The 25,654-nt window shown below is 40.3% G+C and overlaps 1 protein-coding gene across 1 annotated transcript in view; it reads right to left on the bottom strand.

Moving 5' to 3' along the window:
- The window catches only part of LOC133444587 (copine-8-like), a 117,528-nt gene that overhangs the window by 7,942 nt on the left and 83,932 nt on the right, over positions 1–25,654 (bottom strand). Inside the window, exons 9-17 of the mRNA XM_061722434.1 lie at positions 25,504–25,608; positions 24,247–24,288; positions 22,918–22,993; positions 21,167–21,223; positions 16,628–16,689; positions 16,476–16,522; positions 12,870–13,051; positions 8,001–8,128; positions 1,886–1,988 (exon numbers count right to left, since the gene is read on the bottom strand). Of these exons, the coding sequence (XP_061578418.1) occupies positions 1,886–1,988; positions 8,001–8,128; positions 12,870–13,051; positions 16,476–16,522; positions 16,628–16,689; positions 21,167–21,223; positions 22,918–22,993; positions 24,247–24,288; positions 25,504–25,608 (802 nt within the window). The remainder of the gene's footprint in view (positions 1–1,885; positions 1,989–8,000; positions 8,129–12,869; positions 13,052–16,475; positions 16,523–16,627; positions 16,690–21,166; positions 21,224–22,917; positions 22,994–24,246; positions 24,289–25,503; positions 25,609–25,654) is intronic.

Here is a 25,654-nt window from a genome sequence, read left to right on the forward strand (position 1 = left end):
TTTTACCGTGAATTAAACATAAACATCAACAACATAAAGCAAGCCTGGGAAAGTGAACTGGGCAATTGAAATTGACGATGAAACATGGCGGGAAGTATTAACTGTTATAGAGGGAATGTGCATGACGTCACAGATGCAACTTCACAGCGGGTTACACCTACTGAGTGGCAGAAAGACTGAGTGGCAGAAAGACTGAGTGGCAGAAAGACTGAGTGGCAGAAAGACTGAGTGGCAGCGTAAACTTTCAGTTTGAGCAACTGGAAAACATCTAAAATGGGAAAGAGGTGTTGTGCGATCGACTGTATTCATAGATTTAGCAAGAAATCGGAGTTATCGTTTTACAGACTGACGAAAAATAGGCTTAAGAGAGACAAATGGATCACTGCAATTCAGAGAAACAACTGGATTCCAGGCACCGAAACGTGGATTTGTGGTTCCCATTTTGTATCAGGTAATGTTGTATTTTTGGGTAGCTAACGTGAAACGGTCAAATCATAAAGTTCGGTGTCCTCATCACTTTAATTTCACCAACAAATCCTGCCTTGAAGTAGGACCAAGCGTCAAGACTTTTGTAAGCCTTCAAGCTTTGCTTCGTGTATTTCCCCGGCGAAAAACTCAAGTTTCTCCAGCTCTTTCTGTGTTTCTGGACCAGAGTTCATCCTCTTCCCAGTTTCATCACATCTCTGTTCGGTCCGGACTCTTGACCGGACCATTTCCACCTCAGCTGGGGCAAACTAGGGCTGCAATCATTCCTCCAGTTCCTCCAGTAACTCCATTACAACAAATGATGGAGGAATTTCCTCGGCCTCGAAGAGTCATTTAAATAAGAAATACATTTAAATTTCACGTTTCTCAAGGATTCTTTTTAATGTGACACAACGTGCTACGCGCATGTGTCCCTTATAAAGTGGAAGAAGACGACCCGGTACTGACAACAGTGACAGCAACAATGAGAAAATGCAGCAAAGTGAAAGTAATGAGGAAAAGAAAGAAAATGTCAAAGCTGTGAAATATATAAAAATAATAAAAAAGGCCCCGGTCCGCAGCCAAGCATCTCTGTTTAAACGTGTTGGTTCTGAATGGGAAGTTGCACAATTTAAAAGCAATGTTTAAGAATATTTTTTAATTTTGATGCTTAGAAAAAATATTGGAAAATTGAACAGTTTACTAGTTTGCATAATATGTAAATAAATGTCAATTATTCTCATAAATTGTTTTTGTTTTTAATCAAGTTATCTGTCTTGTTTCTATTGTATATTTATAATCAGGCTTTAAATTACTTTGGAACTCACTGCCATCAGAAATTAAATCCATCTCAGAGTTTAACATGTTCATCACCAAAACTAAAACCTGGTTAAAGAAAAATCTAAACTATCCTCATCTGTAAATAGTGTGTATATTTGTGTGGGAGAGTGAGTGAGGGAAGGTTTTATATCATGTAAATGCAATATTGTATTATTGAATTGTATGGTCTTTTTAATTGATGTATATGAATTTTATATTGTACTGCAATGTTGTGGAAGAGAAATAGCACTAGCTATAAACTCTACATGCATCACATCAGCTGCAAGCTTGTATCTATGTTTGACTGCATTGTCCCTGTCAAATAAATAAATAAATAAATACAAAATAAAGCAAAAGTAAGTTTTATCCGATTACTCGATTATCGATGGAATATTTGATAGAATAATCGATCACCTAAATATTCGATAGCTGCAGCCCTAGTGCACCTCAACATCCAGCAGCTCCTCACGGGGTTTTCTGCAGTCGGGGTTTGATTGCGACTTAAATAAAGATTTGATCTCGCTTCGTGACAAATGGATGCAGAAAACTAGTTACCCCTGAAGGGTTCACAAACTTGTGAAGTGTCGGCGTGGTAACGTACGTTGACGATGGACTCCTTGGTCTGGGCCATGTCTGTGATGACGCCGTCGGAGATGATGAGCAGGATGAAGTACTGCGAGCCGTCTGTGACCGCTGACGCGTACCTGGAGAAACAAACCAGTTCAGAGACAAACAAACTTTCTAGAAAACCACAAATCTGCAGAAATCTTCCTGCAAATCTGCAGAAATCTTCTGCCTCCCGCAGCTTGTTTAACGGTTACCACGGCTTCATCGTTCCAGGGAGACAGAGTAGCTTAGATGAGGTGAGTTTTATGAACATGAGGATATTAACTTGTTGGAGGAGCCCCTTTAATAAACTCCAAACGCTGAACTTCTAATTAGCTGACGGCAGCAGATCTCATATCAGGAAACGACCCCTCGGAGAGCAGCGCGGTCCTGATGCTGGTAATGAAGAACAGCTGCTGTCAGCGATGAGCGATGGAGGCATGAAATGTGAAATGAGCATCTTCTAGTCGTGGTTTTCCTTCTCTGGTGTTGTAGCTGTGATGGGGACGATACGATGGGGATGCGTTTCAGCAGGAATCAATTTGTGAAACCAGAGCGTTTTTTTTCCACAAAGCCTCTCTGGCAGCTTGTTTCCTCACTTAACTTTACTGCCAAAACAAAACCAAACAAAAACCCTCCCTGGGACTCAGTTTTAATGAAATACAACCTTTAAATTACATAAAAACAACGATTTTCACTGTTACTCAACAAAGATGGAGCCAGATTATTAAAATAATAACAATAACAGTAATATTTCCTGTAAAAGTCTACTTTTGTTCACGCGATTGCTTCTGCTCCTCATCAATACCGCCTTGTTGGGACGAGTGGACCCAGTCTCGAACTGGTCCCAATCATTTGAAACTGGTCTTGTACTACTTTTACTATTTGTCTTTGGTGGTCTTAACGGCCTTGGCTCGTCTTATCTAAGTGAGATTTTAACTTTTCATCGACCCAGCAGAGCTTTAACAACATCTGTTAGAGAAACCACTGACTAGATCCAGGAAGACTCTGCAACACACTACCATTGATTTAGGACGACATTTGGCTCCTAATAGTCACTTTAAGGTAATTTTGACCAATTTGGGATTTTATTGAGGTTTTTACCAGTAATTTTTCATCTTTGTGTGTTTCATTTTTACTATTTGTCTTAGTATCTATTTGTTCCTAAACTTCTGTGAAGCACTTGGTTGTTTAAATGTGCTAAAGAAAGAAAGAAAGAAAGAAAGAAAGAAAGAAAGAAAGAAAGAAAGAAAGAAAGAAAGAAAGAAAGAAAGAAAGAAAGAAAGAAAGAAAGAAAGAAAGAAAGAAAGAAAGAAAGAAAGAAAGAAAGAAAGAAAGAAAGAAAGAAAGAAAGAAAGAAAGAAAGAAAGAAAGAAAGAAACTGATTGATTGGTTATAACCCTCTCTCCAGACTTGTGTGCAGCACCGGCTGCTCCTCTGGCACTTTTCCACCAGCTCTACTCATCTCAACTCGGCCTGGTTTCTTTTCCACTACAATTCAGCACCTGGAGCAGAAGTAGGAGGTTGGAGTGAAGCTGCTGTGACGTATTTGATTGTGTATCTAAACAAAGAAGACAACAACACTAAAGATGTAGAACCTGGAGGAGATGATATTTGTGCTGCTGGGTCTGTGGCTTGTGTTCAATATCAAGTTAAAACAGAGTGAGAGAAGCTTCAAGCGGCGACGCTTTTTTTTGTTCGTCTCAGCGCTGCTGAAAAGTCAGCTGGTAGCCGAGCAGCTATGAAGTGACAGAGCTCCTGGTAGATCTGGTCGTTCCTTATCGCCCGTCTACATCCCTTTTTAATTCTCTCCTCAGCACCAGGTTTATGAACATCTGCACCTCAGAGTTGGATCACCAAACAGACTTCTGCTGCCGTTACTGCTGGAATAAAATGAACAAGAAGCCGCTGCAGAGTCTCTTTCTCTGATGTCACATCCTGACTCAGACGTCTGACTCCAACCCCCCGACCAATCGGTGGCCTGTAGTGTGATGACGTCACAGCCCGACTCAGCCGCTTAGAACCTCGTTAGAGTAGTTACAGAAAAGTATCTACTCGGCACGTTAGACCCCTAGTGGGAAAGAACCAACCGAGTGGAGGAGAGCCGAGTAGGTATTAGCAGTACTGGAGTTGAGGGGGATGAGGGGGGATGGCATCCCCCCCTGAAATAAAAACGGTCCAAATCATCCCCCCTGTAAAACTGCCATCCCCCCTTTCCATCCCTTATGTCATTTCATCAATGAATGTGGTTTTACTGCTATTTCAACATTTAGATTCATCACCAGAAAAATTACACCAGAAAAAATAACTTATTTGACAATTTTCACCTGTTTCAAGTACATTTTCACTTGAAATAAGTAGAAAAATCTGCCAATGGGACAAGATTTATCGTCTCATTACAAGCAATAAAATCTTGTTCCACTGGCAGATTTTTCTACTTATTTTAAGTGAAAATTTACTTGAAACAGGTGAAAATTGTTGTTTTTTTCCAGGGATGAGTCTTGTTTTAAGTGTAATGAGATTTTATTTTTCACTAGAAATAAGACAAATATTGTTGTTAAGATTTTGAGTTTTTGCAGTGATTCATTTTACTTATCCTGTGAAGGACAGAGTCATATTGATACGTTTAGAAAACTATTCTTTATTTTTGTGTTTTGATGTATTTGATGTAAGCCAAAACTGCTGCTATGTCATTCCTGCAGTATTTCTGCAGGTGTTTTGGTCAGTGCTATTATTTGTAATATATTATATTATTTGTAATAAGCACAAATTATCTGTCCCCATATGATAAAATCCACCATCCCCCCTGATTCTTTTTTTACAACTGGAGTACTGGGTACTAGTGTGTACATATAGAAAAGCGCCACTCTAGGACCACTGCTAATGTCTTACCCTCTTGGCATTGTGTTGGGACACACCTGACTTTTTTATAAAATATCTACATGCAACATGTTTTTGATGGTTATAAAAACATTATATTCAGGCTTTTTTACACCTGTTTAAGCTCAACCTGAGCTGCTTCCTGTTACATAAACCCGGCTTAAGGCGGAGGGTTAGGGCGGCGTTTTCCTGCCGGAGCGTCAGACGCTCCGCGATCCGACATGACACGGTGTCACTCCTTCAGCCGGCGCCTCCCCGGCTCCTCGTCAGATGCTGCACCGAAGTGAGCGGCGAACAATGCAGCTATTCTGGGGCTGAGTGGGCGGCCGCGCTGGCGGGGGGAGATGGGATTTGAAAGCCCATGATGAAAGGTGGGAAAAGTGCTTGTTACAGTCAGTCTGGAGGATCACGGGAGCAGATCTGGCAGCTCGGATGTCAGGTGGGAGTCGGAGGAAGCGGCGCCGTGGCGCCGCCATGCAGCACACAACTTTTGATCGGTTATGAGTTTAATTTAAGAAAGCGCTGCAGACGGAGAACATTATTCGCTCTAAATATTTAAAGAAGCGGAAGAGCAGCCTCTTGCATGCAGAGATGCTCTTAGTGTCTCATATTAGTCGGGTTTTTCTTCCCCACGCTACGCGTGACCGCAGGCGTTCATCTCGCCGAGTTTATCAGCGCGGCGGCGTGAGGCGACATTAACAGTTTTCCCAGAAGCAGGCGAGGAGTTTCTTTCCTTCTCCTGCACCTCAAGGCTCCAATAAGAGCTTTTCCACCAAACCGGTTCCAGGGCTGGTTCTGATACAGCTTTTCCACCAAACCAGGGCTGGTTCCGGGCCAGTGCTGGTTCACAACCAAACCAGCGGTGAACCGGTTTGTTTTTCCACAGCTCGGGTGCTAAGAGGAGCCACATCATTACGTCTCTGCAAACTAGAGCTAGTGACTGCCCCCGGACCCTCCGTTTCCGAAAGTGATGCACAACAAAGAAGGAACCGGAAGAACGCCAAGACAATAGTGCATATGGAACCACCTAGCATCATGTTTACTTGGATTTCTGGGAAAGTCTAGATCAGGGGTCGGCAACCCAAAATGTTGAAAGAGCCATATTGGACCAAAAACACAAAAAACAAATATGTCTGGAGCCGCAAAGAATGAAAAGTCTTGTATAAGCCTTAGAATGAAGACAAATGACGAAAGGCGAAATGTTGAGAAAAAGTCGAAATGTCGAGAAAAAAGTCAAAATTTCGAGAAAAAAGTCGAAATGTTGAGAAAAAAGTCGAAATTTCGAGATTAAAAAAGGAAAAAGGAAGAAAAAAAGGAAAAAAAAGAAGAAAAAAGAAAAAACGAAAAAAAAGAAAAAAGAAAAAAGAGAAAAAAGGAAAAAAAGAAAAAAAAAAAGAAAAAAAAATATTTTTGAAAAAGCTCCAGGAGCCACTAGGGCGGTGCTAAAGAGCCGCATGCTCTAGAGCCGCAGGTTGCCAACCCCTGGTCTAGTTGAATCCTTAGCTATATTGTTGCCGATAGCTTGTTTTAGATGTGCATGGAACCGCACTGGTACCTCTTTTCCACCAAACCGGTTCCAGGGCTGGTTCTGGTTCACAACATGTTCAAATTGGAACCAGCTAAGAAACGGTTTGCTTTTCCTCAACTCGGGTGCTAAGAGGAGCCACGTCATTACATCTCTGCAAAGGTCAGTTACGTCACTGCGTTTGCGTGAAAGTTGCAGCAACAACCAGGTATCTGCTCTAACAGGACTTGGTCCACGTAGCTCCTCCGTGGACACATCTCTAAAAGACAGGTTGTCTCCTCCTCCTCCCATGATGCTTTGCTGCATCCAGATTCATTCTTATTTGAAAATGTCTCCGTCTCCCAGTCTTGCTGTTGCCGTTGGTCTGAATAACTCCACCCCCTCCGCTTACGTAAGTGGTGGTGGAGTTTGCATGTTCTCCCCGTGCTTGCGTGGGTACTCCGGCTTCCTCCCACAGTCCAAAAACATGCATATTAGGTTAATTGGTGATTCTAAATTGCCAGTGTCTGGTTGTTTGTCTATATATGTGGCCCTGTGATGGACTGGTGACCTGTCCAGGGTGTAACCCCTGCCTCTCGCCTGAAAATAGCTGGGATAGGCTCCAGCAGACCCCCGTGACCCTGCCAACGATAAAGCGGGTATGAATGAATGAATGAATGAATGAATGAAAACCTTTATTGTCCCCGTAGGGAGATTCGTCAGCCAGCAACAGAACAGTTAAGAAGAGTTAAAATAAGTTAAAAACAGTTAAGTTAAAAAGCAGAGTAGATTAGTTGTTAATAAAAAACAATTAAAAAAGAATAAAAGTCCAGTACATGTGCAAGAGCAAGTAGTGTGCAAAAAGTGCAAGTGTGCAAAAACACAAGTCCTCAGATCCCCAGCCCCTGTCTGCGATGGTCCGTTGGCAACGCCTTTTAGTATAGTAGTATAGATGATGGATGGATGGATAAATATATATTTTTTAAATTATTGTTTTCCATTTACAATTTCACGGACCACCTGCAATACCGCCACGGACCACCAGAGGGCCGCAGACCACCGGTTGACAAACCCTGCTCTAGTCCAGCAAAGAGTTGGTGCTACCTTGGAACAAGGGCATAGGTTTGCATAGGGACGGTAGGGACATTACACTACCAACTTTTCAGGAGGCTCAAATTGTCCCCACCAACTTTTAGGCAACCTTATTTGCATTATATAATGAGTTCAGATATATAGGTAATTTAGATTGTCTTCCCAAATGTTGTAAGGATAGAATTGACATTATTAAGTGAATTATTTTCATTATGTTCAGACTTACATTTACCCCTTTTCACTTGCTGAATTTGCCGGTCCATTTTTTTTCCCTCAAACGCACGTTTGATTGGCTGATGCCCGACCCCCGTTCACCCAATCGGTTTGGTCTTATTAATGTCCCGTCACCAGCAAAAAGTACATGCAGGTTATGCTGTTATATCGTCCCTACCAATGTTGAGACCAAACCTACAACCTTGCCTTGGAACCGTTTCTTCTGGCCTGGAGCCAGTTCTTTGTCAGTGGAAACAGAAAGCCTGGTTCCAAACTCAGCACTGGCCCAGAACCAGAACCAGAACCAGCCCTGAACTGGTTTGGTGGAAAAGGGGTCTGAGTGGGTCATTGTTATTGTGCGGTAACGTCCCCACCCTCACAACAGGTCCCGCTGTGGCCCCGGTGATGGCGGCGGACTCACCTGGCCACGTGGTTGATGACGGGGGAGAAGTGGGTGGGGCCGTAAAGCCGCACCGACTTCAGACTCTGGTAGTAGGCCTCCATCACGCCGTCGATGCCGCTGCAGTACGGGTTCTGCGGATTTCCGTTCTGAACAAAGGCAAAAAAGACAAAGGACATGGATGAGTTTGGATTTCTGGGACTTCCTGGGGGCGGAGCTAAATCCATCTCTGTATGGAGCCAGAACAGTCTCAATATTCGCAAATGTATTTCCGATGCACAAACAAATATAACTTGATTTACAAATGGCTTGTAGTTTGTGGGCTTCGCTGAATTTGTGTGTGGATTTATGAGACTCCACTGACTTGCTTCAACCTACAAATACGGAATGATCTGCAAAATGACCAACAGAGGACCAGTAGACCAAAGGAAGACCAGTAGACCACCAGAGGACCAGTAGACCAACAGATACGTTACAAATACTGGGACCTGGTGTTCTTTCAGACTAGGACGTCTTAATTATTGGTTGCCAAGCAACCAGAGGCAGTGAGACGCTAGTTTGAGTCTCGTTTATCAGTTTGATTGCGTTTTAAAGTTCCCATATCCTGCAGTTATGAACACGTCGTTCTGAGGCCTTAAAGATGTGAAATTCAAAGCATGACGTGTCGTTCATGGAAACATTGATGTTTTAGCTCCTCTGACCTCTGACGGTGCGGTAAAGTCACATTTTTAACTTCGTATCATAAAAAGACAAAAAGGGCGGATTGTATCCTCATTTGTTCATTCATTCTTGCTCATTTATTCTCCTTCCACGTTGAGCTTGTTGGGTTTGATGTCTTCGCTCACCTCCTCCGGAAACACCATTATTCGTGTCCTGATGACCCAACGGAGAGAAGTTACATCACATGATCTCAGCAGCACATATGTTTCTCAGCTGGACGGACGGCTCTCGTTCACCCGGATGTTTCGCTTCGCTCGTTAAATGGAGCTTGCGTAATTACTCCACAGCTGGATGTTGCATCCTTAATGGTCAGATTAATGCATATGCGTCTCGTCTCCAGCGTTGGCGCCCCTGGGGGGGGGGGGCTGCTGCTCCACGACGAGCAGCTGAAATGCCTGGATATTGAAAAGTGCCTCCGGAGAAACATCTGAGGGATAGTTGAGGAAGGGTTGGGACGAGGGGTTGGGACCACCCAGAGGAAGATGTCCCCCCAATAAAATCACCGTCACCTGTCGAATGTTTACTAAAGTTCAAAAGCCACTAGGCTACTGGGAAATCCCCCTCCGAAAATTCAACATTGAAATATTAATCTGTAAAAAAATGCAATGTTAAAATATTAAACCGCAAAAAATTCAACTGCAAAAAAATTCAACGTTAAGATATTCAACTGCATAAAAATTAAACCGCAAAAAATTCAACGTTGAAATATTCAACTGCAAAAAAATTCAACATTAAAATATTCAACTGCAAAAAATTCAACATTAAAATATTCAGCTGCCAAAAAATATGTTAAAATATCAAACCGCAAAAAATTAAACTGCAATAAAATTCAACTGCAAAAAAATTAAACATTAAAATATTCAATGTTAAAATATTCAACTGCAAAAAAATTCAACTGCAAAAAATTTTACGTTGAAATACTCAACTGCAAAAAAATTAAATATTAAAATATTCAACTGCAAAAAATTCTACGTAAAAGTATTCAATGTTAAAATATTCAACTGCAAAAAAATTCAACGTTGAAATATTCAACTGAAAAAAAATTATACATTAAAATATTAAACTACAAAAAATTCAACCACAAAAAAAAAAAAAATCCCCCTCTGCGTGCTAGAGAAGACGTAAAGTTCACCAACACCCAGTGGTGAAGCATGGCGGAGGGAGCATTATGGTCGGGGCTTTGCTGCCTCCCAGCCGGGGGCAAGTTTACCAGAACCTTGTCCAAGACAACACCAGGAAGTTGGGTGGTGCAGCCTCACAACGACCCCGAACATGGAGGTCCAATCCACCACAGAACCAGGAAAAACCATCTCCTGGAGCGGTCCAGACCTGAACCCCATGGAGGTCCAGAGAACCGCTGACACCAAAAAGAGGACTGGTTCCTGGTTACTGATCCAGTTTACTGCTGTCAAAGCAGATTCGACCAGATCGGATCACATTTCGTCACAAATCAATGCAGAAAACTGTCATGGTTCCTGTTTTATTTTGAAACCCGTGTCTTTGTCTTAGTTACATCTAGACTTCCCTTGTTCCCATCTGCCCTGATTGTTTGCACCTGTGTCTCGTCAAGCCTTCTGTGTATATCTTATCTTTCCCATGCCCCCTGCTGGTCTGTACCGTTTCCTTCCTCCATGTGTCATTTTTTTGGGGGATTTTGTCATGTTCATGGCTTTTGCATCCTACTATGCAGCACTTTTTAGTTTGTTTACGTTTGAAAATAAACATTTTTTTTGTCCTATCCACCACATCCTTGACAGTACGGACCAGCAGGGATCAAAGGAAAGACAAGACAAGATTTACACAGAAGGCTTGACGAGACACAGGTGCAGACAATCAGGGCAGATGGAAACAAGGGAAGTCAAGACGTAACTGAAACAAAGGCACAGGTTTCAAAATAAAACAGGAACTAAACACCAAAACCATGACTAAAACACGTTAGATTCAGGTTTTCTGTTCATTGTGTCTCTTTTTTCAGAATTGCAGAGTTCCGATTTGTTTTTGTGGCGACAGTTCTGGTTTAGCTCTACTAGTCCTGGTTTCAGTTCTATTAGTCCTGTTTTCAGGTCTACTAGTCCTGGTTTCAGCTCTACAAGTCTTGGTTTCAGTTCTACTAGTCCTGGTTTTAGGTCTACTAGTCCTGGTTTCAGCTCTACAAGTCTTGGTTTCAGTTCTACTAGTCCTGGTTTCAGCTCTACAAGTCTTGGTTTCAGTTCTACTAGTCCTGGTTTTAGGTCTACTAGTCCTGGTTTCAGTTCCACTAGTCCTGGTTTCAGGGCTTCTGCAGTGTTATCAGCGTGATGATACGGTTCCTTTTATACCGTTCATCATAAAGTTGTTTTTTTAACTTCTTGTAGAAACAATTGTGCTAATTTCTTTCTAATGAGTTGGTCTGAACCTCTGAGAAAGACAAAAAGATATACACAGAAAGCTTGACGAGACACAGGTGCAGACAATCAGAGCAGATGGGAAACAAGGGAAGTCAAGATATGATAATGAAACAAAGACACAGCTTTCAAAATAAAACAGGAACTCCAAAACCATGACTCGTTAGATTCAGGGGTTTCACTAACTCTTCTGGTCATCGTGTCTCTTTTTTCTTGATTGCAGAGTTCTGATTTGTGGCTACAGCGCTGAAATATGTGAAAATACAGCATTTCCGAGTCCACGCTGTGAACCCCGCGTTCTCATGCAATTAACGATTATTTTGTTCTCATGATTTCTTTGTACTACTTCCCTTTTTATTGATTCTTTTTTACAAAAATTCAAACGTTTTCAGTTCCATGGTTGTAGACATGTCGTGAATGTGTGGGTCGGTTCGTGGCTCCAGCGCTGAAATACGTCCCCTGATAGAAGTGTTTCTGAGTCGACGCTGTGAACCCCCCCGAACCATGAAATTAGGGCTGAAACGATTCCTCGAATAATTCGAGTAATTCGATTACAAAAAATGATCGAGGAATTTTCTCTGCCTCGAGGAATCGTTTAATTAATTAATTAATTTATTTTTTTCGTTTAATTTCACCAGCTCAAAGCCTCGTATTACGCCCGGACCACATTTAATGCGACACAACACACTGACGCTGCGCTCGTTAAAGGGGGGAGAAAGAGGCGGCGGATATGTTTGTTTTGTAACATGCTATGCTCAGGCAGTCTGCAATGGCCCAGACGGGAGACACATGTATTTCAGTGCTTAACTTTTATTTTTAATCCACGCTATATTCTTCTGGTCCGTTCTCCTAATGTTCCCCCTCTAAATGTTCCGCGTTAAATCGACGCAGAGTCTACGCCGCTCTCCGGCGAGGGCGGAGAGCGGCGGTCCGGCTGGCGGGGCTGCGCTACGGCGTATGGTACGCAGCGACGCGCACCATACTGCGTTGTTGTAACGCGGAACCATAAATCAGCCTTTACCCGGTACATAAACCTCTGTTCCCGCTACAGTTTTAACTAAAAGAAAAGGCAGAAAATGTCAGAAAAATAAAAACGTAATAAAGCTAGGTAGATTTCATTTCATTTTATCTCTATAGTCATTCATGGATAAAAACAAGCAGCACTGGTGTCTAATGTGCTCCAATACAGCAGGTCTCATAATTTTATTTTGAACACTGCCAAAACTCTAACTTAAAACTTAACTAGAACTTAAAATTTGCTTGACACAAATGAAAATTCAATTGAAACACGTGGGAAAACACCTAACATTTTAAGTTATGTCTGATATCAGGTGTAATGGCATTTTTAGGTTAGAAATAAGAACATTTCTTGGTAAGATCCTTAGTTTTTTGAGTGAAGGCAGTGAATTTGGTCGACTGGTGTAAGTTCAGGGTTATTAAATGAACAGCCATGAACCTACTGGATTATATAGTTTAGTCTTGATGTCAATTAACATCTAACATCTTATGTATATTTATAATTGCTCTTTAACTAAACAAATATATGTTTTATCCGATTACTCGATTAATCGATGGAATTTTCAGTAGAATACTAGATTACTAAAATATTCGATAGCTGCAGCCCTACATGAAATTAAAGATTGTTGTGTCTTTCATGCTTTCTTCATAATTCCTCCCTTTTTATAGATTTTTTTTACACAAATTCAAATGTTTTCAGTTCCAGGGCTGTAAACGTGTCGTGAGTGTTTGGGCCGGTTCGCCGGCCGGATGTCGAGGATGTCCTTACCAGAGGAAACTCGTGAGAGACCCGTCCGTCGGGGGGCAGCTTGGCACCGAATCCTAGGGCGGGAAACATCTTGTCGCTGTCGTAGTCCTGGATGATCTCGCCGACGGCCCGCAGCGCCATGGCGTAGTCGTTCAGCTGGTAGGGGCTCATGTAGTGGAGGGAAGTGGGCTGGGACGGGTTCCCTGGTTCCCCCAGCGACCCGACACAAGAAAACACACATCAGCATCAAGTTACATCTGCTCAGTTCGGTTCTGGAGGCAGAGAGAATCTCGCCGGTTCCCTCGGGTCCCAAGGTGTAACGTCCAATTACCACACAGTCGGTGTTCTGCACATAAATAATTCAGCTCTCATGAGGCTCTGATCTGTTTTTACCCGAGGCTGAAGAATCTGGGACAAAATAGTTAAAACCTCACTTGAGGAATATTTCTATCGTCTCTAGAAAACGCAGTTTGCATCATCCTTCCGTCAGCTAAACCCAACACCAGCCAGCGGTTTAGTCTGGGTTCTGAGTGGGCTTGAAGACCGGGATTAGAAGACCGGGTCCCCTTTGTGGACCACATACCTGGGGTCCAAGAGGGTACGGAGGTAAATCTGTCATTGGACTTTCAACTCAAATTCAACTGCAAAAAAATTCGACTGCAAAAAAATTCAACGTTAAAATATTAAACCGCAAAAAATTAAACTGCAAAAAAATTCAATGTTAAAATATTCAACTGCAAAAAATTAAACTGCAAAAACATTCAATGTTAAAATATTAAACGTTAAAATTTTCAACTGCAAAAAAATTCAGCTGCAAAAAAATTAAACGTTGAAATATTCAACTGCAAAAAATATTAAACTGCAAAAAATTAAACGTTAAAATATTCAACTGCAAAAAAAATCAACTGTAAAAAAATTCAAGATTATAAAATTCAATGTTAAAAAATTCAACTGCAAAAAAATGAAATATTCAACTGCAAAAAATGCAACATCAAAATATTCAACTGCAATAAATTCAACCACAAAAAAATTCAACCACAACATCCGGGAACCCAGGGAAGAGCAATAGATTCTAGATTCAAGATCAAGAGCGTGCGCCAAGCAAAAGGAGCGAGCACGAATCCCCCCAGTACAACTTCGGCTTGTCGGCTACCACAGTGACCGGATGTTAGCCGTGTCCAATAATAATTTGCTTTGCGGTTGAATTTTTTAATGTTGAATTTTTGTGGTTGAATTCTTTGCGGTTGTATTTTTTTGCGTTGGCATCGGACAAGAAAGGGACAAATCCTGCAGTTTTGGTGACATTTTCACCATAAAACGAAGCTTTAATAACAAACGTTTGAACTCTGACAGGAGTAAATACGATCACTGGTGATGGAGGTGTGTTAAACGGGTGGAGAAGATCTCAGTAATATGTTCATCATCATCGGTCAGGCTTCCTATGTTTGTTCCTGTCACAACAAAAGGCTTATTTTTATTTTTAGTTTTGTATTCGATAAATTACCACAAATAAATTGTAAATTCTCACAGAAATAAACATAATAAACACGATTTATCAATTTCCCTTTGGAGTTTCATTAAAGAGTTAAAAGTTCCAAATTGAATTATATTTCCAAAATTTTTAAGCTCCTTTTAAAAGTCGGTGCTGAGCAAACGTCGCCGTGGTGACAAGCAGGGACGTCTCACTGGAAACCTTTTTTAAATGGAAGCAAAAATAACAAATCTCTCTTCTGTCCACGTCTGCAGGAAACTGGATTTGACAGTTACAGTACAAAGAAAAGAGCAGCTTCGGCTGTCTGGTCTTTATTTCTGGCATCAACAGAGAAACGAGACGAACAGATTCAAGAGAAGTCGTGAGGCTGATTCCTCCGTGACGACGTTAAAGGAGAAGTTGCTCTGTAGTTTCCATCAAAACAAGACAATGCCGCTCCGTAAATACACTGCAGCATCTGCATATAGCCTGCAGCTATAAACACACACACACACACGCACACACACATGCACACACGCTGCCTGGTTCTACTTCTTCAGATAAAGTTAGTTTGTACAAGCGAGACCCAGATGTTTCTGAGCATCGCTCATGCAGAAGTGGAGGAGCAGGAATGCTGGGAAGGTTTCCAGCCGCAGATGAATCCTCGGTTCGAGCTCTCGTGAGTATTTACAGCAGCGGGATGAAATTAATCTAAACAACTCGGAGTGTGTTCATGGAGAAGAAAGAGCGTGCTGCAGAGCGCTACGGTCTGCATCCCCGATTCAATAACCGGAAACAACAATGGAACTCTGCCAACCGGAAATCCACAGCACATGAGGTCCGACGACAGAAGCGACGCTGGTTTCAGGATGTTCACGACTCGTTTGGGCAAAAAATGTGTTAAGATAAGTGAGACAGATGTTACGCTGGTTTTGTGAACCTCAGTCCTGAAGAGCTTTTCCTCTGGAAAGTCTAGAAACTGGTTTATTTTAACGTTGATTTTTTTGACGTTGAATATTTCAACGTTGAATTTTTTGTGGTTGAATTTTTTTGCTGTTTAATTTTTTGCAGTTGAATATTTTAACGTTGAATTTTTTGCGGTTTAATTTTTTTGCTTTTTAATTTTTTGCAGTTGAATATTTTAACGTTGAATTTTTTTCAGTTGAATTTTTTTGCCGTTTTATTTTTGGGGGTTAAATATTTTAACGTTAAATATTTTAACGTTGAATATTTTAACGTTTACTTTTTTACGGATGAATTTTTGCAGTTTAATTTTTTGCAGTATAATATTTTAAAGTTTAATTTTTGGTGATGAAATTTTTGCGGTTGAATATTCTAACGTTGAATTTTTTGTGGTTGAAGTTTTTACAGTTTAAATTTTTGCAGTTGAATAATTTAACGTTAAATGTTTTGCGGTTGAAATTTTGCGGTTTAATTTTTTTAGGTAAAATATGAATATATATATTTCAGGGCATAAATATTCAGTGCTAGAAATTCAATCACGTTTTTCTTTCAAAATCCGATAACAGATTTACTTCCGTAGAACGGGCATCGGCCAAGAAAGGGACAAATCCTGCAGTTTTGGGGAGTTAATAGCTGCTTCTCAAACCCCCCTGCTGCTGTCGTTCCCTATTGGCATTGTTTTATTATGCACCTGAACGTCCCAGACCAGCAAACTGCTGAAACATCTGCACACCAGCTGATGAACAGCCTCTTAGAGCCTGTAGAAGCAGTGGGGGGGGTACTTAGTATTGCCCAGGTCGTCATTTTGGATTAGATGAATCTTTATTATGTATTTTTATACAAAACAGCAGCGAGATAAACATCACAGTTTCTTTTTTAGTCACGGTTAGAAATGGAAATGAACATAATAAAGTTCTTATCTCCGAAACCTCGTGTCACATTATTAACTTCCTGAAACGAGAGAATCCCTCACGAGTCGTAATTGCATTTGTTCTCCGTGACCTCTGATGACCTCCCGCGTCGACACGAGACCAGAAACCTCCCCCGTCTATCTCGGGAGTTTAACCTGGGGAATAATCTCCTGCGTTTCCGCTGCTTTATCGCTCTTTTCCCCGGTTTAATTAAAGGGGTGAAGTGTCATCGCGCTGAGCCGACGATAAGAGACGCCTGAGGAGCAGAGCTTTGAAACTCACCGTTTGATGCCGTGAAATCGATCGCCACCGTGAAGTTAATCTGCGTCCTGCCAAAGAGAAAAGAGAGAAAAGAGAGAAACACGGAGCCGTCAATCGTGTCAGATTACAGCAGGATTGTAGCAGCGGATCTGAGGATGAGAGGGTGAACGTACCCGCCTCTGATGAAGTCCAGGAAGGACAGCTCCGTGTCCACCAGGCAGGACAGCAGGGTGACCTGACGGAGACAGAGACACCAGAATCACCGTTAGTGACGAACATGAACCACACTGATCTTCCTTCATATATGCAGTGGTGGACAGTAAAGGAGTACATTTACTTAAGTACATATCCAGAGGATTTGTACTTTACTTGAGTATTAGATTTCTTTGCTACTTATTACTCTTACTTGAATACATTTCCAAGACAAATATTTTTACTTTTACTCGAGTAAATTTCGAGGAAGGCTGAAAAGTACTCGTTACTTTCAGGTCTGCTCTTTTTTCTTCTTCCCTAAAATCCTATTGGACACAAGCTGTTTTTGTCAAAGGAGGAGACCTATCACAGTGCACGCTCTCCACTGGGATGTACGTAAAGCGGAAATACGTCAAGCCTCCTCAAAACGATACCGCCAAAGTAGCCTGCGTTTGTCAAGACAGAGCTGCAACAATGGCTACGCCTGCGTCAGGAGAAGAAAGACAATCCGCTGAGTCGTCTCTATATTGTTATATTGTACTGGTACATGTCCTTCCTGTAAAGTTCAACATTGAGTTATTGAAAGCAGAGATGTAGTTTTTTGTAAAGCAGTGGTCTTTGAGGGGGATCCAGACTTAGTTGGATGGTGCAGGTTCATTTGGTTTCAGTTCATGATTGTTAATAAACTCTGCATCATCTGCTGTCCTCTTATGATCCCATTCATTTGATTTGTTTTTGGTGTTTCTGCAGGTTTTATATAACATTGTGGTTCTAAAAGCAGCACATCAGTGCAGCTGGTTTCAAAGAGTTAATTCTCAGAAACAAGAGTTAAAAGATCCTTAAATTAATTTAGAAAAAATATAGTAATTTACTGATGTGGAAAATAAGAAATTTACTCTTACTCTTCCTTTTACTTAAAGTAAATTTAAAAGCATTTACTTTTGGATACTTAAGTACCTTTAAAAGCAAGTACTTTTCTACTCTTACTCGAGTAATATTTTGACTGAGCTACTTTTACTTGTAACGGAGTAAATATTCTACCAGTAGTATTTGGACTCTTACTCAAGTACTGGGGTCGGGTACTCTGTCCACCTCTGCATATATGAATGACAAATTGACATGGAAAGCTCATATATCACATGTTAAAAAAAAGATTTCCAAGAGTATTTTTGTTCTGAACAAAGCAAAATATGTACTAGATTATAAGGCATTGCGAATCTTATATTGTTCACTGATTTTACCTTATCTCAATTACTGTGTGGAAGTCTGGGGCAACACATATACTAGCAATGTACATCCATTGTTTATCCAGCAGAAAAGAGCGGTGAGGATCATTCATAAAGCAAATTACAGAGAACACACCAACAGATTATTTATTAATTCAGGACTTATTAAATTTAAAGAAATAGTTGAGTTACAGACATTAGTTATGCATAGGGCAAAAATAAAAGTATTAGCAAGTAATCTACAGCAGTTGTTTGTTTTTTCGAATCCAGAAGTTATAGATCATAGAAGGAAATATAATTTCAAACATCAGTATGCAAGGACCACTCTCAAGCAGATGTGTACGGTATATTGGTTGTGGGAGTAAAACTGTGGAACTCTCTACAGAATGATTTAAAGGAATGTACAAATTTACTTAGGTTCAAAAAAATGTATAAAGATAAAATATTTAAGTTATATGATCATGAATAGGCTGGGACCTAAACAGTATTATTGATATATGTGGTTGGTTTCTATTTAAGTGTATATTTTATTGTAAATATTGGTTACATTGACTGTTCTTTTTGTTTTGGTTTTGAATAAGGGGCAGGTAAAATAAGACTTGTCTTCATCCTGCTCCTTTTTGGTCATGGGTGTGTAGATTGAAGTGTACAAATGTACTACTATTGTCAAACTATGCACTACCATGCACAAAATAAATAAATAAATAAATAAATGGTTCCCTGAAGAGCTGCATTCATGTTTTAACAGATGTTGAATTGCCGGTCTTCTCCAGCACAGTTCAAAGATTTTCAGAGAGTTCAAATCTGGACTCATAATCCTGCAGCCGAGCTATTGAAGTCACACTCTTGCAGGAAAGTTCCTTTCGTCAACAAAATTATCACTAAATATCGTGGTCAACGAACCGTTATCACCTGAGGAAAACGAGACGCAACGAAAATGCTGGTCATGTTACGATAACGATAATTAAATATATAATGCAATATCGTAGAGGAATAAAAACCAGACAGATTACAAAATAAAAACTCTGCTAAAATGTGTCTTCATTTTAGTTGACCAAAACGAGACGAAATGTTCTACCAAAGATCCTTAATGTCCATGTTTTAAGTAGTTTCCTCTGGTTTAGTCTTTAAACCAGTTTAGTCTTTAGATCTTTGGATCCACTTTCCTACATAGACGTTGAAAAGAAAACCCAATGTGTCTCAAAAAAGAAAAAGACGGGGAGAAATGCGGAAAAATAAATATGTTGTAAACTCAAATTAGAGTCTTCTGTATCTGGAATGAATGTATTCTTGAGTCTGTAAGGTAACAAAAATATAACCTTTTAGATGTAACCCAGTCCAAATAAAGTTTTTTAAACTTTTTTCAAGCCACCAGAGTGCCTGCATTTTTTCTTTTGAGTTCACTGTTGCAGCCACTGCAAGAACACCGGTGGTTGTGGAGACACCAGCAGCACTCCTGTTATTCTGTTTTTTGAATAAGATAACCTTGTTTGAATTGTAAAATGGGTTTGGCTAAATACAATCTTTGACTAAAACGAGACTAAAATGATCCTGGACAATTCTGACTAAAATAAGACTAAAATGATGAGACTTTTAGTCGACTGAAACTTGACACGACTAAAAGGAGAATGAACGTGACTAAAACTAATAAAAACTAAAATGATAGTTTGACCCAAAGACTAAACTAAAACTAAAACTGAAACAGGCTGACAGAAACAACACACCTTGCAGCTACGCTCTTGCCGCCCGGTGACATTAAAATAACTTATTTTTCCATTTTTAGAGGCTTCCAAACCTGATCGTTGTGCTCCACATATTGATGTTACATCTGATTTCACACAACCCTCCCTATTTACCTCTGATTGGGACCGTTACTATGGCAACACTGGCTGTGAACCCCATTAAATAACTTCTGGGGCAACATGGAAATAAGAGAAACTGCAGGTCCTCTACAGACCACCAGGGTCCAGATCCAGACCTGCAGGTCCTCTACAGACCACTAGGGTCCAGATCCAGACCTGCAGGTCCTCTACAGACCACTAGGGTCCAGATCCAGACCTGCAGGTCCTCTACAGACCACTAGGGTCCAGATCCAGACCTGCAGGTCCTCTACAGACCACCAGGGTCCAGATCCAGACCTGCAGGTCCTCTACAGACCACTAGGGTCCAGATCCAGACCTGCAGGTCCTCTACAGACCACTAGGGTCCAGATCCAGACCTGCAGGTCCTCTACAGACCACTAGGGTCCAGATCCAGACCTGCAGGTCCTCTACTTTTTTCCTCTTTTTTCCTTTTTTTCCTTCTTTTTTCCTCTTTTTTCCTTCTTTTTTTCCTCTTTTTTCCTCTTTTTTTTCCTTTTTTTCCTTTTTTTCCTTCTTTTTTCCTCTTTTTTTCCTTATTTTCTTCTTTTTTTCCTTTTTTTTCCTCTTTTTTTCTTTTTTTCCTTCTTTTTTCCACTTTTTTTCCTCTTTTTTCCCATTTTTCCCTAGACTAAAATAACTTATTTTTCCATTTTTAGAGGCTTCCAAACCTGATCGTTGTGCTCCACATATTGATGTTACATCTGATTTCACACAACCCTCCCTATTTACCTCTGATTGGGACCGTTACTATGGCAACGCTGGCTGTGAACCCCATTAAATAACTTCTGGGGCCACATGGAAATAAGAGAAGCTACTAGCGACTAGGGTCGGGAGTTAAAAATCGTCAAGCGTCCAAAACGTCTTCACCTGAACCATCACTTGTTCAGTCTCAGAACCTGTTCAGTTCTGGTACCTTAAGTACCTCCAGTTTATGTTTCTGTTGAAAATGTGTTCTGGGTCTCTGGAAAGATCCCGGAGAAATTCTGTTGTAACAGATGCTTTTTTAAATAAAACTGAATTAAGAATCTTTTTCAGGTAAATGAGTGATAAACTGCAGGATAACATTTCCCTTTAGACTTAAGTACAGAAGCTTAACGTCCTCTAATGTATAAAAATGATATATATCATGTATATTCTGTCTGAGAAGTGTGTTTTTATTTACGTCTCTTTAAGGACCTTCCTCCTAAAGATCTGTGAATTTCGCTGGAGAGGAAAGTTTCTGCCAACACCGCGGCTCTGAGGTCATCACGGCTTTAAGGCTTTAAGACGTTTACTGCAGCATCTTAATGTTGTTTACTTGTAAAAAAGATCTATAATTAACTCTAGGAATCAAATCCTCCATGTTTCTTTAAAAAGCTACATGAATAAATAAAACCTGCTTCCCGTCTAATAAAGTCGACAAGAGAAGAACATGAAAGATATTATTACTCACCGTTCCTGAGTTCAGGTACTTCTTCTTCTTCTTTCCCTTCTTTTTTGGATTCAGCACCTGTGGAGATAGAAGTTTGTTTATTGGTGGGGTTCATGGATTTCAAAGCTACAAAGGTTAATATTTATTTTTTTTGTTTGCTGTTCTCTGCTATTTATATATAAAAAAAAAGAAAAAAAATGTCTTTACTATTATATATGTAAACCTTATTGGTCCTCCTTTTCTGGTTTAGTTTAGGACAGGCATTAATATATCACTATGCTTCTGCCTGTGCCTTTTCAGTCACTATTTTTCGATAATGTTTGTGTTTAATGTTTGTAGCGTGATGTGACTGAATAAAGAATTTCAATCAATCAAATCATGGTCACATGACCCGGTTCCAGCCGAGCTTCTATGGAGTAAGATTACTTCCAAAAAGATGTGTCCATGTTATAACTATTCGTATTCGTAATGATAAACATTTGTATGTAAATAAAAAAGTTGTACCCAAAATGCTGCTGTCACACACATGAGTGATACATTATTAGGGTTAGGATTGTTTTTATGTGAGTATGAATCTAAAAGCTGTGAGTGCAAAGTCTTGTGAATACAACTCTAATTTCTACGACTACGAGTCTTCACTGTGAACACGAATTCAAGTTTATGGGTACGTATCGGAAAACTGTTGAAATCATAGACATATAAACGTAGAAGCCGCATCGAGTGTTCTTGCCCGCTGCTGCGATACGTCAACGTCGCCGCCATATTGGATGTTCAAGACTGCGCTGTAAACTAATACAAGTAAATGGACTTATTTTCATAAAGCGCCGTTCTACGAAGAAATGTACGTTTTACGTCTCATTTATTCTTTCACACACGCACTAATATACTTGGGAAACAGTTAGGCACCAAATATAATATATTTAATTTTCTCAGTCAGCAAAAATAAGAACTTTATTGATCCCACATAGGAGTTATTCATGTCATATTAGAGAACAAGGTAGCGCCGAAAAACAATATATAGCCTATCCCCCCTCACAAAAATAAGAAACATTTTCTCACTAACAAAGCATATTTTACATAAACATATTTTACATTTTTCAAGTAACAAAATAACAAATTTGAACAATTCTTCAGATTTTATCAGTTCTTTTATTGTCTGAAAATGGTTCAAATGTGTTATTTTGTTATTTGAAAAAATTTAAATTTGTTTTGTTGATGAGAAAATATGTTTCTCTATTCTTATTTTTGTGAGGGAGAATCGACTATATTTTTTTTCTGTGCTACCTTGTTCTCTATAGCTGATATAACATGAATTACTCCTATGTGGGATCAATAAAGTTATTATTTTTGCCGACTCAGAAAATTAAATATATTATATTTGGTGCCTAACACTTTTTAACTCTCTATTGGTTTAACTACTTCAAAGGCTTGTTAACCAGTTTGCATTGTAAGGCAAGCATTTGCAGCTGTAGACTCCAATCAGAGACAAGTATGTTGTGTATTTGATGTTTTTAGTTTTCGGTTCAATTAATTTGATCCAAGTAAATAAAACACAAGATATCACCAAAACAACTCTGTCCCTTTTAAATCTTTCAGAAAATGATGTAAGTGTATCAGATTATATCGTATCGTATCACATTGAATCGTATCGTTGGCTGAATATCGCGATATATATATCGTATCGTGAGATCAGTGTATCGCTGCAGCCCTATTTCTGGGTGTGGTAACGAGTTCCTGCACGTATGGAGGTGAAAGCGTGGGAGGAGGACCACCTCGTAGATGTGGAACTGCGACTGGCTTCTGGACATCTCCCTGTAGCTGGTGCTGAACTCGCCGATGAAGTCGTGGCTGGAAAAACAACAAAAGACGAGAAAATAAAAGGTAGAAACAGCAGCAGAGGAGTGAAGAGAAGCAGAGAAGCGACAAAGAAACCTCCTCTAAACTGAAGATGTTCTATAGATGTGTTTAATCTAAATAATTTAGTTATTGATCAGCCCTCCAACGCTAATTAGAGATGCAGCTTTGTTGATTGGAGATAAAAACAGTCCTGTGTCTCCTCGCTCGTTCGTCGGTGGATAAAAGCTCAGCGTCTTCTAGATCGGCTGGTTCCTCCACATGGACCTCGAGTTCCTGCACAGGTTCTGGATCCGGGCCCTGAATGGACCAATGCACTTCTGAATGGACCAATCCGTCCACAAGTTTAGGACAAATCTACACGTCATTGTCTTGCTGGGAAACTCTAAACTCTAAACTGGCAGCAGATTTCTTTAACATACCAACATAATTCTCTTTTTCCATGATCCCATGCACCTGGAAAAGTTTCCCTGTGGCCAAAGCAGCAAACCAGTCCCACATGATGATGCTCCCACCACCGTGTTTGAGTACAGGAACTGTATTTGTTGGTGGTTTTGGGTCGACGGCCCAACAAAACCAGCATCCTTTCGCCTCGTCAGACTTCCAGAACTCATCTTCCTGTTTCAGCTGCTGTGTTAACCATCAGAACTCTTCCTGAACAACGAGGACGAGCCACGACAACGGAGACTCTCGTTGGCGTCCCTCACCGTTTTCATCTCCAAGGCTTTTGGACCACTGTTCTGAACGGCTTTGTGCCCCATTTCTTTTACTTTACTTTTGGGCGTCTGCATGTCACTTATTCACAAGAGGAAAGGTCTCTCTTAGAATAAGAAGTTACCAACGATATTTTTATATGAAAACTTAGATATTGAAGGAGACCTGAGATCAGTGTAGGGCCCTCCCTGGGTTGGCAGAGGAGAGCAATGCCCAGGACTGTTACTTAGGTATGAGCACTGGGTGATGAAATGGGTAAAAAATCGGGGATAAAAAAATATTAAAAAAAAAAAAAAAAAAAAAAAAGAAAACTTAGATATTATGTTCCAACGATGGCCTTAAACATTGAGGAATGCTTCAATAATGTCTGTAAATGATGCAATCATTGGCCATTGTTCCAAGTTCCTTGGCAGTCTGATCATTTTGATTACAGAGTACCTACGATGACATCATCATCATCATCATCTTCATCATCATCATCATGAACTGGTTCCGTAACTAAGCTGCTCAGACGGAAATAAAGGCCGGCTCACCCTCCATCTCTGTCCCAGTCGTACACCTCCACCTTAATGGTCCTGAGGAGAAACAGAGGACAGCAGAGTCAGGTCTGGGTTTCTAACGGGGGCGGGACAACGAGCGGGCGCATATTTGATTTAAACTAGGGGTGTAACGATACACTAATCTCACGATACGGTACGATACACGATATTGAGGTCACGATAACGATACGATATTATAGCAGTATTTTTTTAACAACCTTGCATGAGGAACATATGACTGGAAAAAATGGTCTTTTATTTGAAAGACACAAAATACAAAACAATACTGTACATTTGCCCTATTGTTACAGTTTGTAATGCTTTATAACTGTTTAAGTTTTAAAGAGAAAGCCAGGCCAACCATTTTCCACAAACTGAACTAAAAGTAAATGTCAGGTTTGCATTATGATCTTCAGTTTCATACAAGTACAAATATTTTGCCACAAACTGAATAGTTTCTCTCATGTATGATTTGACTTTTTTCTTTTCCAGAAATTTAACAACTAAAATTAAATAAAGTAAATAAATACATACAATTTTACATCATAAAAAGATTGATTCATGCTCACCTTATAAGTGTAAGAGGAGATTTATTTTTGTTAAGAAGGTTATTTTGGTAATTCAGGGTTCATTATTTTATAAATATATTCTTTATATTCTGATGTAAATCAGGGACTATAATGACACTAGTCAGTTTATCTGTAGTGATTAGTCTGTTTTAGATTGGGCGGAGTGATACGCCACAGTACGGCACTAGGTGCTGTGTTGATGTTCTAAAATCCTACACTGTTGAGGGACATTAAAGTACACTGGAACTCAGCAGAAGTTTCCCCGTGTTTATCGTACTCACCACCCCAAAAAGGTTTAATTTAATAAGGTAAGGCTTAACTCTACACCAGCCTTACATGAGTAAAGGTTCAGAGCTCAAAACCCTGCTAGAGTCCCATGATCGGGTCCGCAAAACGGTACTAGTTTCTTCTGAGTGTAGTAAGATTTTGGTCCGCGGGTCGGCACGCGTGCGCACTACTAGTCAACACAATAGATTAATATTAATAACTCAATATCGCAATACAGTTTGTCACCTCCACGACACGTATCGTGACGTTTTTGTATCGCGAAATTTCGTGGCACGATATATTGTTACACGCCTAGTTTAAACTATTACTAAACTACTCCAGCTCCCGGTCGTGTACGTTATCATCCCCCTTTCCTGAGAACCTTCCTGGGATGTGGGTGTGTGCAGGACTCTACCTGTCGTAGTCTCCGTTGCACAGGGCTCTGACTGGGATCTTGAAGGCCTGCCAGACCGGGTCCAGCGTGTTCTTCACCACCTCCGTCTTGTGGCAGATGGTGTACCTGCGGGTCGGAAAGAGGTGTTGGAGGACGAAGAGAGGAAGCAGAG

The sequence above is a fragment of the Cololabis saira genome, chromosome 5 (genome assembly GCF_033807715.1).
Source record: "Cololabis saira isolate AMF1-May2022 chromosome 5, fColSai1.1, whole genome shotgun sequence".
NCBI lineage: Eukaryota > Metazoa > Chordata > Actinopteri > Beloniformes > Belonidae > Cololabis > Cololabis saira.